We start from the raw sequence: 16,048 nt of genomic DNA, 5'->3' as shown, positions 1-16,048 counted from the left end.
CTCTGTTTCTTGGGCTCTGATCATAACGTTATATGGACCACAATATGGTACCAGCGCATGACTCGCCCCACCACGTCTCTGCGATGGGCCGGTACATTCTACAAGACGTTGGGCGGATACCTGAATTTTTGACCCCGATGCCCCGGATCCTACAGCTTCCTCACGGGTCGCCCAGCTCCCATCTGCTGCAACCAGAGCCGGCCGCCATTGTCAGGCAGCATTAACATTTAAGGGGCTGCGGTCGGGGGAGGAGAAGTGGCGGCCACCACTCGCTCCCCCCCACATCCAGAGTTTTTGTTCCTGCGGCGGAGCGTCACTTTGTGCCAGTGCACAATGGTCGGGGAGATCTTTTGTCCGGGGATCAATAGCTTCCCATCTGTCCTCGGATCCCTCCCGTCTCCTCATCTGTCGGCTCCTCGGCTGTCGCGCCCCTTTAAGATCTCCACGTCTGGGTTGTAGCTTCTGATTTTATATCCCTCGTTCTGTATAATGTTGTGTGTCAGTGAATGGTTGACCTTCTTAAAGGGTATGTCCAGAATTAGAGAACCAAGGCTGCTTTCTCTCAGGAATGGCGCCGCCCCTGATCGGAGCATGTGGGCGAGGTGGCGGGGTGATACATAATCTAATCCCCCCGGTGTTTTCCTCCCATAGACTGGAGTCCCGCCATCAGGATCGGAGTGCTGAACTGCGCCGACGAGGAGAACACCGCCATCTGCAAAGACTACGGCGTCCAGTTCTACCCAACGTTTCGGGTGAGTCCTGTGCCATCATGGCATATGGTGGGTGACCATGGGCCGCTACATACGGCGGGTGACCATGGGGCCGGTACATACGGCGGGTGACCATGGGCCGGTACATACGGCGGGGTGACCATGGGCCGGTACATACGGCGGGTGACCATGGGCCGGTACATACGGCGGGTGACCATGGGCCGGTACATACGGCGGGGTGACCATGGGCCGGTACATACGGCAGGTGACCATGGGCCGCTACATACGGCGGGTGACCATGGGCCGCTACATACGGCGGGTGACCATGGGCCGCTACATACGGCGGGTGACCATGGGCCGCTACATACGGCGGGTGACCATGGGCCGCTACATACGGCGGGTGACCATGGGCCGCTACATACGGCTGCTGGGTGGGGGGGAGTCCGCACTCCCGGTCGCTCGGTTCGTGGGGGGGGTCTCACTCCCAGTTGCTGGGGGGGGGGGTTGCACTCCCGGTTGCTGGGTGGGGGGGGGGGTCGCACTCCCGGTCGCTCGGTGCTGGATGGGGGGTCGCACTCTCGGTTACTCAGTTTGTGGGGGGGTCTCACTCCCAGTTGCTGGGTGGGGGGGTTGCACTCTCTGTTGCTCGGTTCGTGGGGGTCGCACTCCCAGTTGCTGGGTGGGGGGTTGCTGGGGGGGGGGTCGCACTCTCGGTTGCTCGGTTCGTGGGGGGTCTCACTCCTGGTTGCTGGGTGGGGGGGGGGGTCGCACTCCCGGTCGCTCGGTGCTGGATGGGGGGGTCGCACTCCCGGTTACTCGGTTCGTGGGGGGGTCTCACTCCCAGTTGCTGGGTGGGGGGTTGCACTCCTGGTTGCTGGGTGGGAGGGGTCGCACTCTCGGTTGCTCGGTTCGTGGGGGGTCTCACTCCTGGTTGCTGGGTGGGGGGGTCGCACTCCTGGGTGGGAGGGGTCGCCCTCACGGTTGCTCTGTGCTGGGTGGGGAGGTGCAGGGGCTTTCATTTGCTTCTCATTATTTGTTTTCTTACAGTTCTTTAGTCCATTTACAAAAGACTTTACACAAGGAGAAAACTACAAGGTAAATGTTACTTATAATATAATTATTCATTTATATAGCGCTATTCCCACAGCACTTTACATACATTGGCAACACTGTCCCCATTGGGGCTCACAATCTAGAGTCCCTTACTGTATGTCTTTGGAGTGCGGGAGGAAACCGGAGAACCCGAAGGAAACTCACGCAAACACAGGGAGAACATACAAACTCCTTGCAGATGGTGTCCTGAGTGGGACTAGAACCCAGGACCCCAGCGCTGCAAGACTGCAGTGCTAACCACTGAGCCACCACAAGACTGCAGTGCTAACCACTGAGCCACCACAAGACTGCAGTGCTAACCACTGAGCCACCACAAGACTGCAGTGCTAACCACTGAGCCACCACAAGACTGCAGTGCTAACCACTGAGCCACCACAAGACTGCAGTGCTAATCACTGAGCTACCGTGCTGCCCTTCTGCTTCAGATTCGCCTCTTCTGTGTGTGTGTGTGTGGGGGGGGAGGTTTAGGTGCTGGGGGGAGATTAGGTGCGGGGGGGGGGGGGGGGTGAGGTGCAGTAACATTAGGCTATGTGCCCACGCTGCGGAAAATGCGCGGATTTCCCGAAAATCTGCAGCAGCGGCACTTCCCAGCCATTTCTATGGCATTTTGGAAATGCTGTGCCCATGCTGCAGATTTTCCGCGGCGGATTTGGTGCGGATTTTGATCCGGAAAAATCTGCAACATGACAATTATTGTTGCGGATTTTGATCCGGATTTTGGCTTCAGAATTGGGGAAAAAAAAAATCTGCACCAAAATCCGCGGCAAATCCGCACCTTTGAAAAGGTGCAGATTTTGTGGGAAAGCCGCGGATTTTCATGCAGAAACATCCGCAGCAACATTCTACCGTGGACACAGCCTTAATGTTTTTTTCTTCAAAGGGGACTTAAAAAAATAAAATAAAAATAATGTGCTTAAGCACAAACGTTCCGGCAGTTGCTGCCTCCTGCTTGTTGGTCCCGGCCCCGTTCTTCGCAGCATTTGCAGCCATTCTTGAGAACTTCTTGTTTACAGCTCGTTGCCTCGGAGACCGACCACTGCCGCAAGACGACAATCCTGCGCACAGCTTATGTTTCCTCTTCCTTTGAGCTGTTTTAATGTTCGGATCATTAACACGTGCAGTTCTCTCCTCGTCCTGTCACGGCTCTCCCTCCGTGCTTACGTGCTGCACAGCAGCAGTGGTCGGTTTCCAAGGCAACAAGCTGTAAGCAAAAGAAAGCGAATGTCAAGAACGGCTGCAAATTTTAATAAGGAGTAAATTGCAAAAGTGCTCGTTTTTCCAAGCTCTGTCTGATAATATATCCATCCATGAGGATGGGAATACCCCTTTAAATGGGACAGAGCTGCAGTACCTGACGCAGCCACTACAGATGTCCAGTGCTGTGGGTGCGGGGAGCTATGGGGGGCCGGGGACGCAGGCAGGACGCCTCTTGTGCACTCAGGTTGTCCCCTCTGATCTCTCCGGTTTAGCGGAAGCCGACAGAGAAGTGCAGACAGTCCGGCACGTCATCATCGATTACCTGGAGAGCCTCCCCGCTGAGCACAGACCCCCGGCGTGCCCCCCGCTCCAGCCAATCAGGTGAGCTGATGTAGCAGTAAAGCTGAAGAGGACCAATGGGAGCTGGTAAGACGTGGACAAGAAATGCTGGGAGTTGTAGTCCCGCTCTGATCAGGACTATATATGTTGGTGCTTCATTATTTGTCACCACGATCGCCATTAAAGGGATACTACTAAAGGAATGGTCTTAAAGGGATTGTCCACAAATAGAAAAACATAACAGAAACGGCGCCACGCCAGGCTACAGGTTGCGTCTGGTATTGCGTTTTAGTCCAGAGCTTCATTTTGGGGTCACGGTTTTTGTTTTTCAGCTCCGGGGACATCGCGTCTCTCCTCACCCAGAAGGACCCCCGATACACCGCCATCATCTTTGAAAGCGAGGCCTCGTACGTCGGACGGGAGGTGGTTTTCCTTGCGGGATTTGTGTCTTCTGCACATTAGATGAGTGGACGGACTTAACCCTGCGCCGTCCTCCCGCAGGTGATCCTGGACCTGATGCAGTTCGAGCAGATCGCGGTGCGGCGGGCGGTGGACACGGACAAGGCCGCGCTGGAGAAGCTCGGGGTGGTGGCGGTGCCGGCGTGTTACCTGATCTATCCCAACGCTTCACATGGATTAATTAACATGTAAGTACCTAAGTGTCTGTAAGAGATACAAGGAGCTTTCCTCCCGCTAACATGCCGGCCCCGGCGCGGGTAGGGTTACGTGGCGGAAAACCTGCACCCCCAAAAAGCCTTCCCTGTTCACTCACACCCCAAAAAGCCTTCCCCGTTCACTCACACCCCCTTACCTGGTCCTGATATATATGACAGCTGACATCCACATACTTCCACCGCTCATGAGACCCCCGTTCTGGTGATCAGCGGGGGTCCGGCAGTCAGGTGGGGATTGGACGCCCCTTCCTCGTGTCATCCGGCTTTCCTCTGGGTGCAGACATGACCCCTGATAAATGGAGTCTGGGACCTCGACCCACCCCGTGACCAGTGCGCCCTCCGGACACCCCCCATCATTCATCAGTTTGATAGGCGATTTGCAGACGTTGCCCCCTGTCCCCTGTGTGGGCGGCTCATTTCCCGAAGAAACCAATGAATATTTATAGAAGAAGCAAATCATTGATGTCTGACAGTGAGCGCCCCCCTAGAGCAGACCCCGGACATAGCAATCTATTATTACAACACGCTGCTTCGAGGACTTCTCCTCTATGGTCCATTGTAGGTAAATAGGGGTCATCATGTGCAGTGTGACCAGTCTGTGCGTCCTGACTCCTTTCTATCATAGCTGCGATGCTCTGCGGGTCCTGACTCCTTTCTATCATAGCTGTGATGCTCTGCATCGCCTGACCCCCTTCTATCATAGCTGCGATGCTCTGCGTGTCCTGACTCCTTTCTATCATAGCTGTGATGCTCTGTGTGTCCTGACTCCTTTCTATCATAGCTGTGATGCTCTGCGTGTCCTGACTCCTTTCTATCATAGCTGCGATGCTCTGCATGTCCTGACTCCTTTCTATCATAGCTGTGATGCTCTGCGTGTCCTGACTCCTTTCTATCATAGCTGTGATGCTCTGCGTGTCCTGACCCCCTTCTATCATAGCTGCGATGCTCTGCGGGTCCTGACTCCTTTCTATCATAGCTGTGATGCTCTGCGGGTCCTGACTCCTTTCTATCATAGCTGCGATGCTCTGCGTCTCCTGACTCCTTTCTATCATAGCTGCGATGCTCTGCGTGTCCTGACTCCTTTCTATCACAGCTGCGATGCTCTGCAGGTCCTGACTCCTTTCTATCACAGCTGCGATGCTCTGCGGGTCCTGACTCCTTTCTATCACAGCTGCGATGCTCTGCGGGTCCTGACTCCTTTCTATCACAGCTGCGATGCTCTGCGGGTCCTGACTCCTTTCTATCTTGCTGCGATGCTCTGCGGGTCCTGACTCCTTTCTATCATAGCTGTGATGCTCTGCGTCTCCTGACTCCTTTCTATCATAGCTGTGATGCTCTGCGGGTCGGGTCCTGTCCTGACTCCTTTCTATCACAGCTGCGATGCTCTGCGGGTCCTGACTCCTTTCTATCATAGCTGTGATGCTCTGCGGGTCCTGACTCCTTTCTATCATAGCTGCGATGCTCTGCGTCTCCTGACTCCTTTCTATCATAGCTGTGATGCTCTGCGGGTCGGGTCCTGTCCTGACTCCTTTCTATCACAGCTGCGATGCTCTGCGTGTCCTGACTCCTTTCTATCATAGCTGCGATGCTCTGCAGGTCCTGACTCCTTTCTATCATAGCTGCGATGCTCTGCGTCTCCTGACTCCTTTCTATCATAGCTGTGATGCTCTGCGGGTCGGGTCCTGTCCTGACTCCTTTCTATCATAGCTGCGATGCTCTGCGGGTCCTGACTCCTTTCTATCTTAGCTGCGATGCTCTGCGGGTCCTGACTCCTTTCTATCTTGGCTGCGATGCTCTGCGGGTCCTGACTCCTTTCTATCATAGCTGTGATGCTCTGCGTCTCCTGACTCCTTTCTATCATAGCTGTGATGCTCTGCGGGTCGGGTCCTGTCCTGACTCCTTTCTATCACAGCTGCGATGCTCTGCGGGTCCTGACTCCTTTCTATCATAGCTGTGATGCTCTGCGGGTCCTGACTCCTTTCTATCATAGCTGCGATGCTCTGCGTCTCCTGACTCCTTTCTATCATAGCTGTGATGCTCTGCGGGTCGGGTCCTGTCCTGACTCCTTTCTATCACAGCTGCGATGCTCTGCGGGTCCTGACTCCTTTCTATCATAGCTGTGATGCTCTGCGGGTCCTGACTCCTTTCTATCATAGCTGCGATGCTCTGCGTCTCCTGACTCCTTTCTATCATAGCTGTGATGCTCTGCGGGTCCTGACTCCTTTTCTATCTTAGCTGCGATGCTCTGCGTCTCCTGACTCCTTTCTATCTTAGCGGTGATGCTCTGCGTCTCCTGACTCCTTTCTATCTTAGCGGTGATGCTCTGCGGGTCCTGACTCCTTTTCTATCTTAGCTGCGATGCTCTGCGTCTCCTGACTCCTTTCTATCATAGCTGTGATGCTCTGCGGGTCGGGTCCTGTCCTGACTCCTTTCTATCATAGCTGCGATGCTCTGCGTGTCCTGACTCCTTTTCTATCTTAGCTGCGATGCTCTGCGGGTCCTGACCCCTTTCTATCATAGCTGCGATGCTCTGCAGGTCCTGACTCCTTTCTATCATAGCTGCGATGCTCTGCGGGTCCTGACCCCTTTCTATCATAGCTGCGATGCTCTGCGTGTCCTGACTCCTTTCTATCATAGCTGTGATGCTCTGCGTGTCCTGACTCCTTTCTATCATAGCTGCGATGCTCTGCGTGTCCTGACTCCTTCCTATTATAGCTGCGGTGCTCTGCGTGTCCTGACTCCTTTCTATCATAGCTGCGATGCTCTGCGTGTCCTGACTCCTTTCTATCATAGCTGCGATGCTCTGCGTGTCCTGACTCCTTTCTATCATAGCTGCGATGCTCTGCATGTCCTGACTCCTTTCTATCATAGCTGCGATGCTCTGCGGGTCCTGACTCCTTTCTATCATAGCTGTGATGCTCTGCGTCTCCTGACTCCTTTCTATCATAGCTGCGATACTCTGCGTGTCCTGACTCCTTTCTATCATAGCTGTGATGCTCTGCGGGTCCTGACCCCTTTCTATCATAGCTGCGATGCTCTGCAGGTCCTGACTCCTGTCTATCATAGCTGTGATGCTCTGCGTGTCCTGACTCCTTTCTATCATAGCTGCGATGCTCTGCGGGTTCTGACTCCTTTCTATCATAGCTGTGATGCTCTGCGTCTCCTGACTCCTTTCTATCATAGCTGCGATACTCTGCGTGTCCTGACTCCTTTCTATCATAGCTGTGATGCTCTGCGGGTCCTGACCCCTTTCTATCATAGCTGCGATGCTCTGCAGGTCCTGACTCCTTTCTATCATAGCTGTGATGCTCTGCGTGTCCTGACTCCTTTCTATCATAGCTGCGATGCTCTGCGTGTCCTGACTCCTTTCTATCATAGCTGCGATGCTCTGCGTGTCCTGACTCCTTTTCTATCTTAGCTGCGATGCTCTGCGGGTCCTGACCCCTTTCTATCATAGCTGTGATGCTCTGCGTGTCCTGACTCCTTTCTATCATAGCTGCGATGCTCTGCGTGTCCTGACTCCTTTTCTATCTTAGCTGCGATGCTCTGCGGGTCCTGACCCCTTTCTATCATAGCTGCGATGCTCTGCAGGTCCTGACTCCTTTCTATCATAGCTGCGATGCTCTGCGGGTCCTGACTCCTTTCTATCATAGCTGCGATGCTCTGCGGGTCCTGACTCCTTTCTATTATAGCTGTGATGCTCTGCGTGTCCTCACTCCTTTCTATCATAGCTGCGATGCTCTGCGGGTCCTGACTCCTTTCTATTATAGCTGTGATGCTCTGCGTGTCCTCACTCCTTTCTATCATAGCTGCGATGCTCTGCGGGTCCTGACTCCTTTCTATCTTAGCTGCGATGCTCTGCATCTCCTGACTCCTTTCTATCATAGCTGCGATACTCTGCGTGTCCTGACTCCTTTCTATCATAGCTGTGATGCTCTGCGGGTCCTGACCCCTTTCTATCATAGCTGCGATGCTCTGCAGGTCCTGACTCCTTTCTATCATAGCTGCGATGCTCTGCGTGTCCTGACTCCTTTCTATCATAGCTGCGATGCTCTGCGGGTCCTGACTCCTTTCTATCATAGCTGTGATGCTCTGCGTGTCCTGACTCCTTTCTATCATAGCTGCGATACTCTGCGTGTCCTGACTCCTTTCTATCATAGCTGTGATGCTCTGCGGGTCCTGACCCCTTTCTATCATAGCTGCGATGCTCTGCAGGTCCTGACTCCTGTCTATCATAGCTGTGATGCTCTGCGTGTCCTGACTCCTTTCTATCATAGCTGCGATGCTCTGCGGGTCCTGACTCCTTTCTATCATAGCTGTGATGCTCTGCGTCTCCTGACTCCTTTCTATCATAGCTGCGATACTCTGCGTGTCCTGACTCCTTTCTATCATAGCTGTGATGCTCTGCGGGTCCTGACCCCTTTCTATCATAGCTGCGATGCTCTGCGGGTCCTGACTCCTTTCTATCATAGCTGTGATGCTCTGCGTGTCCTGACTCCTTTCTATCATAGCTGCGATGCTCTGCGTGTCCTGACTCCTTTCTATCATAGCTGCGATGCTCTGCGTGTCCTGACTCCTTTCTATCATAGCTGTGATGCTCTGCGTGTCCTGACTCCTTTCTATCATAGCTGCGATGCTCTGCGGGTCCTGACTCCTTTCTATCATAGCTGCGATGCTCTGCGGGTCCTGACTCCTTTCTATTATAGCTGTGATGCTCTGCATGTCCTCACTCCTTTCTATCATAGCTGCGATGCTCTGCGGGTCCTGACTCCTTTCTATTATAGCTGTGATGCTCTGCGTGTCCTCACTCCTTTCTATCATAGCTGCGATGCTCTGCGGGTCCTGACTCCTTTCTATCTTAGCTGCGATGCTCTGCATCTCCTGACTCCTTTCTATCATAGCTGCGATACTCTGCGTGTCCTGACTCCTTTCTATCATAGCTGTGATGCTCTGCGGGTCCTGACCCCTTTCTATCATAGCTGCGATGCTCTGCGGGTCCTGACTCCTTTCTATCATAGCTGCGATGCTCTGCGTGTCCTGACTCCTTTCTATCATAGCTGCGATGCTCTGCGGGTCCTGACTCCTTTCTATCATAGCTGTGATGCTCTGCGTCTCCTGACTCCTTTCTATCATAGCTGCGATACTCTGCGTGTCCTGACTCCTTTCTATCATAGCTGTGATGCTCTGCGGGTCCTGACCCCTTTCTATCATAGCTGCGATGCTCTGCGGGTCCTGACTCCTGTCTATCATAGCTGTGATGCTCTGCGTGTCCTGACTCCTTTCTATCATAGCTGCGATGCTCTGCGGGTCCTGACTCCTTTCTATCATAGCTGTGATGCTCTGCGTCTCCTGACTCCTTTCTATCATAGCTGCGATACTCTGCGTCTCCTGACTCCTTTCTATCATAGCTGTGATGCTCTGCGGGTCCTGACTCCTTTCTATCATAGCTGCGATGCTCTGCGGGTCCTGACTCCTTTCTATCATAGCTGTGATGCTCTGCGTCTCCTGACTCCTTTCTATCATAGCTGCGATACTCTGCGTGTCCTGACTCCTTTCTATCATAGCTGTGATGCTCTGCGGGTCCTGACCCCTTTCTATCATAGCTGCGATGCTCTGCGGGTCCTGACTCCTTTCTATCATAGCTGTGATGCTCTGCGTGTCCTGACTCCTTTCTATCATAGCTGCGATGCTCTGCGTGTCCTGACCCCTTTCTATCATAGCTGTGATGCTCTGCGTGTCCTGACCCCTTTCTATCATAGCTGCGATGCTCTGCGTGTCCTGACTCCTTTCTATCATAGCTGTGATGCTCTGCGTGTCCTGACTCCTTTCTATCATAGCTGCGATGCTCTGCGTGTCCTGACTCCTTCCTATTATAGCTGCGGTGCTCTGCGTGTCCTGACTCCTTTCTATCATAGCTGCGATGCTCTGCGTGTCCTGACTCCTTTCTATCATAGCTGCGATGCTCTGCGTGTCCTGACTCCTTTCTATCATAGCTGCGATGCTCTGCGTGTCCTGACTCCTTTCTATCATAGCTGCGATGCTCTGCGTGTCCTGACCCCTTTCTATCATAGCTGCGATGCTCTGCGGGTCCTGACTCCTTTCTATCATAGCTGCGATGCTCTGCGGGTCCTGACTCCTTTCTATCATAGCTGTGATGCTCTGCGGGTCCTGACTCCTTTCTATCATAGCTGCGATGCTCTGCGTGTCCTGACTCCTTTCTATCATAGCTGTGATGCTCTGCGTGTCCTGACTCCTTTCTATCATAGCTGCGATGCTCTGCGGGTCCTGACTCCTTTCTATCATAGCTGCGATGCTCTGCGGCTCCTGACTCCTTCTATCATAGCTGCGATGCTCTGCGTGTCCTGACTCCTTTCTATCATAGCTGTGATGCTCTGCGTCTCCTGACTCCTTTCTATCATAGCTGCGATGCTCTGCGTGTCCTGACTCCTTTCTATCATAGCTGCGATGCTCTGCGTGTCCTGACTCCTTTCTATCATAGCTGCGATGCTCTGCGTGTCCTGACTCCTTTCTATCATAGCTGCGATGGTCTGCGTGTCCTGACCCCTTTCTATCATAGCTGTGATGCTCTGCGTGTCCTGACCCCCTTCTATCATAGCTGCGATGCTCTGCGTGTCCTGACTCCTTTCTATCATAGCTGCGATGGTCTGCGTGTCCTGACTCCTTTCTATCATAGCTGTGATGCTCTGCGTGTCCTGACCCCCTTCTATCATAGCTGCGATGCTCTGCGGGTCGTGACTCCTTTCTATCATAGCTGCGATGCTCTGCGTGTCCTGACTCCTTTCTATCATAGCTGTGATGCTCTGCGGGTCCTGACTCCTTTCTATCATAGCTGCGATGCTCTGCGGGTCCTGACTCCTTTTCTATCATAGCTGCGATGCTCTGCAGGTCCTGACTCCTTTCTATCATAGCTGCGATGCTCTGCGTGTCCTGACTCCTTTCTATCATAGCTGTGATGCTCTGCGGGTCCTGACCCCTTTCTATCATAGCTGCGATGCTCTGCAGGTCCTGACTCCTTTCTATCATAGCTGCGATGCTCTGCGTGTCCTGACTCCTTTCTATCATAGCTGCGATGCTCTGCGGGTCCTGACTCCTTTCTATCATAGCTGTGATGCTCTGCGTGTCCTGACTCCTTTCTATCATAGCTGCGATACTCTGCGTGTCCTGACTCCTTTCTATCATAGCTGTGATGCTCTGCGGGTCCTGACCCCTTTCTATCATAGCTGCGATGCTCTGCAGGTCCTGACTCCTGTCTATCATAGCTGTGATGCTCTGCGTGTCCTGACTCCTTTCTATCATAGCTGCGATGCTCTGCGGGTCCTGACTCCTTTCTATCATAGCTGTGATGCTCTGCGTCTCCTGACTCCTTTCTATCATAGCTGCGATACTCTGCGTGTCCTGACTCCTTTCTATCATAGCTGTGATGCTCTGCGGGTCCTGACCCCTTTCTATCATAGCTGCGATGCTCTGCGGGTCCTGACTCCTTTCTATCATAGCTGTGATGCTCTGCGTGTCCTGACTCCTTTCTATCATAGCTGCGATGCTCTGCGTGTCCTGACTCCTTTCTATCATAGCTGCGATGCTCTGCGTGTCCTGACTCCTTTCTATCATAGCTGTGATGCTCTGCGTGTCCTGACTCCTTTCTATCATAGCTGCGATGCTCTGCGGGTCCTGACTCCTTTCTATCATAGCTGCGATGCTCTGCGGGTCCTGACTCCTTTCTATTATAGCTGTGATGCTCTGCATGTCCTCACTCCTTTCTATCATAGCTGCGATGCTCTGCGGGTCCTGACTCCTTTCTATTATAGCTGTGATGCTCTGCGTGTCCTCACTCCTTTCTATCATAGCTGCGATGCTCTGCGGGTCCTGACTCCTTTCTATCTTAGCTGCGATGCTCTGCATCTCCTGACTCCTTTCTATCATAGCTGCGATACTCTGCGTGTCCTGACTCCTTTCTATCATAGCTGTGATGCTCTGCGGGTCCTGACCCCTTTCTATCATAGCTGCGATGCTCTGCGGGTCCTGACTCCTTTCTATCATAGCTGCGATGCTCTGCGTGTCCTGACTCCTTTCTATCATAGCTGCGATGCTCTGCGGGTCCTGACTCCTTTCTATCATAGCTGTGATGCTCTGCGTCTCCTGACTCCTTTCTATCATAGCTGCGATACTCTGCGTGTCCTGACTCCTTTCTATCATAGCTGTGATGCTCTGCGGGTCCTGACCCCTTTCTATCATAGCTGCGATGCTCTGCGGGTCCTGACTCCTTTCTATCATAGCTGTGATGCTCTGCGTGTCCTGACTCCTTTCTATCATAGCTGCGATGCTCTGCGTGTCCTGACCCCTTTCTATCATAGCTGTGATGCTCTGCGTGTCCTGACCCCTTTCTATCATAGCTGCGATGCTCTGCGTGTCCTGACTCCTTTCTATCATAGCTGTGATGCTCTGCGTGTCCTGACTCCTTTCTATCATAGCTGCGATGCTCTGCGTGTCCTGACTCCTTCCTATTATAGCTGCGGTGCTCTGCGTGTCCTGACTCCTTTCTATCATAGCTGCGATGCTCTGCGTGTCCTGACTCCTTTCTATCATAGCTGCGATGCTCTGCGTGTCCTGACTCCTTTCTATCATAGCTGCGATGCTCTGCGTGTCCTGACTCCTTTCTATCATAGCTGCGATGCTCTGCGTGTCCTGACCCCTTTCTATCATAGCTGCGATGCTCTGCGGGTCCTGACTCCTTTCTATCATAGCTGCGATGCTCTGCGGGTCCTGACTCCTTTCTATCATAGCTGTGATGCTCTGCGGGTCCTGACTCCTTTCTATCATAGCTGCGATGCTCTGCGTGTCCTGACTCCTTTCTATCATAGCTGTGATGCTCTGCGTGTCCTGACTCCTTTCTATCATAGCTGCGATGCTCTGCGGGTCCTGACTCCTTTCTATCATAGCTGCGATGCTCTGCGGCTCCTGACTCCTTCTATCATAGCTGCGATGCTCTGCGTGTCCTGACTCCTTTCTATCATAGCTGTGATGCTCTGCGTCTCCTGACTCCTTTCTATCATAGCTGCGATGCTCTGCGTGTCCTGACTCCTTTCTATCATAGCTGCGATGCTCTGCGTGTCCTGACTCCTTTCTATCATAGCTGCGATGCTCTGCGTGTCCTGACTCCTTTCTATCATAGCTGCGATGGTCTGCGTGTCCTGACCCCTTTCTATCATAGCTGTGATGCTCTGCGTGTCCTGACCCCCTTCTATCATAGCTGCGATGCTCTGCGTGTCCTGACTCCTTTCTATCATAGCTGCGATGGTCTGCGTGTCCTGACTCCTTTCTATCATAGCTGTGATGCTCTGCGTGTCCTGACCCCCTTCTATCATAGCTGCGATGCTCTGCGGGTCGTGACTCCTTTCTATCATAGCTGCGATGCTCTGCGTGTCCTGACTCCTTTCTATCATAGCTGTGATGCTCTGCGGGTCCTGACTCCTTTCTATCATAGCTGCGATGCTCTGCGGGTCCTGACTCCTTTTCTATCATAGCTGCGATGCTCTGCAGGTCCTGACTCCTTTCTATCATAGCTGCGATGCTCTGCGTGTCCTGACTCCTTTCTATCATAGCTGCGATGCTCTGCGGGTCCTGACCCCTTTCTATCATTTTTTTGCCCCCCCCCCCACTGACAGAGTGAAGCCGCTGCGTTCGGTGTTCTCCTCCCATCTGAAGTCGTTGCCGGGTGTAAGGAAGAAAGCCGGGGCCCGCTCCTCGCTGCCGGAGACACTCCCCCAGGAGGACGAGGAGGGCGGCGGGGCCTGGAAGGAGTACGACAAGTAAGATCCGCCATTACCCTACACTGAGAATTAATATCCCCCCCCCCACCACCATCTGCCAACATTCTACTGCAGCAACAGCGCCACCCTCCTACACAGGCCATGCCCGGTATTACAGCAGACACAGCGCCACCCTCCTAGACAGGCCATGCCCGGTATTACAGCAGAAACAGCGCCACCCTCCTAGACAGGCCATGCCTGGTATTACAGCAGACACAGCGCCACCCTCCTAGACAGGCCATGCCTGGTATTACAGCAGACACAGCGCCACCCTCCTAGACAGGCCATGCCTGGTATTACAGCAGACACAGCGCCACCCTCCTACACAGGCCATGCCTGGTATTACAGCAGACACAGCGCCACCCTCCTAGACAGGCCATGCCTGGTATTACAGCAGACACAGCGCCACCCTCCTAGACAGGCCATGCCTGGTATTACAGCAGACACAGCGCCACCCTCCTAGACAGGCCATGCCCGGTATTACAGCAGACACAGCGCCACCCTCCTAGACAGGCCATGCCTGGTATTACAGCAGACACAGCGCCACCCTCCTAGACAGGCCATGCCCGGTATTACAGCAGACACAGCGCCACCCTCCAAGACAGGCCATGCCCGGTATTACAGCAGAAACAGCGCCACCCTCCTAGACAGGCCATGCCTGGTATTACAGCAGACACAGCGCCACCCTCCTAGACAGGCCATGCCCGGTATTACAGCAGACACAGCGCCACCCTCCTAGACAGGCCATGCCCGGTATTACAGCAGACACAGCGCCACCCTCCTAGACAGGCCATGCCCGGTATTACAGCAGACACAGCGCCACCCTCCTAGACAGGCCATGCCCGGTATTACAGCAGACACAGCGCCACCCTCCTAGACAGGCCATGCCTGGTATTACAGTAGAAACAGCGCCACCCTCCTAGACAGGCCATGCCCGGTATTACAGCAGACACAGCGCCACCCTCCTAGACAGGCCATGCCCGGTATTACAGCAGCAACAGCGCCACCCTCCTAGACAGGCCATGCCCGGTATTACAGCAGACACAGCGCCACCCTCCTAGACAGGCCATGCCTGGTATTACAGCAGCAACAGCGCCACCCTCCTAGACAGGCCATGCCTGGTATTACAGCAGACACAGCGCCACCCTCCTAGACAGGCCATGCCCGGTATTACAGCAGACACAGCGCCACCCTCCTAGACAGGCCATGCCTGGTATTACAGCAGACACAGCGCCACCCTCCTAGACAGGCCATGCCCGGTATTACAGCAGACACAGCGCCACCCTCCTAGACAGGCCATGCCCGGTATTACAGCAGACACAGCGCCACCCTCCTAGACAGGCCATGCCCGGTATTACAGCAGACACAGCGCCACCCTCCTAGACAGGCCATGCCCGGTATTACAGCAGACACAGCGCCACCCTCCTAGACAGGCCATGCCTGGTATTACAGTAGAAACAGCGCCACCCTCCTAGACAGGCCATGCCCGGTATTACAGCAGACACAGCGCCACCCTCCTAGACAGGCCATGCCTGGTATTACAGCAGCAACAGCGCCACCCTCCTAGACAGGCCATGCCTGGTATTACAGTAGAAACAGCGCCACCCTCCTAGACAGGCCATGCCCGGTATTACAGCAGACACAGCGCCACCCTCCTAGACAGGCCATGCCCGGTATTACAGCAGACACAGCGCCACCCTCCTAGACAGGCCATGCCTGGTATTACAGCAGCAACAGCGCCACCCTCCTAGACAGGCCATGCCTGGTATTACAGCAGACACAGCGCCACCCTCCTAGACAGGCCATGCCCGGTATTACAGCAGACACAGCGCCACCCTCCTAGACAGGCCATGCCTGGTATTACAGCAGACACAGCGCCACCCTCCTAGACAGGCCATGCCCGGTATTACAGCAGACACAGCGCCACCCTCCTAGACAGGCCATGCCTGGTATTACAGCAGACACAGCGCCACCCTCCTAGACAGGCCATGCCCGGTATTACAGCAGACACAGCGCCACCCTCCTAGTCAGGCCATGCCTGGTATTACAGCACATCCACTTTAATGCGGAGCTGCAGTTATTCCAGACTTTGGAGCGACGTGACGCTGCTCTCATCTCACGTACGGTATTTTTGTCTTGTCATAGGTCCACGTTGTACACGGCAGACCTGGAGTCGGCCTTACATTAC

The 16,048-nt window shown here is 54.0% G+C and overlaps 1 protein-coding gene across 1 annotated transcript in view; it reads left to right on the top strand.

The window, feature by feature from the left end:
• Window positions 1-16,048, top strand: part of QSOX2 (quiescin sulfhydryl oxidase 2) — a 44,840-nt gene that overhangs the window by 9,975 nt on the left and 18,817 nt on the right. The window contains 7 exon segments of the mRNA XM_075324732.1: window positions 652-752; window positions 1,758-1,804; window positions 3,291-3,401; window positions 3,692-3,782; window positions 3,861-4,006; window positions 13,717-13,860; window positions 16,006-16,048. The exon segment at window positions 16,006-16,048 is cut by the window's right edge and continues 87 nt beyond it. Coding sequence (XP_075180847.1) covers window positions 652-752; window positions 1,758-1,804; window positions 3,291-3,401; window positions 3,692-3,782; window positions 3,861-4,006; window positions 13,717-13,860; window positions 16,006-16,048 — 683 coding nt within the window.

This window comes from Anomaloglossus baeobatrachus, chromosome 9 (assembly GCF_048569485.1).
Source record: "Anomaloglossus baeobatrachus isolate aAnoBae1 chromosome 9, aAnoBae1.hap1, whole genome shotgun sequence".
Classification (NCBI taxonomy): Eukaryota; Metazoa; Chordata; class Amphibia; order Anura; family Aromobatidae; genus Anomaloglossus; species Anomaloglossus baeobatrachus.
The sequence above is the reverse complement of the archived record's forward strand: the minus strand, read 5'-3'. Positions and strand labels throughout refer to the sequence as shown.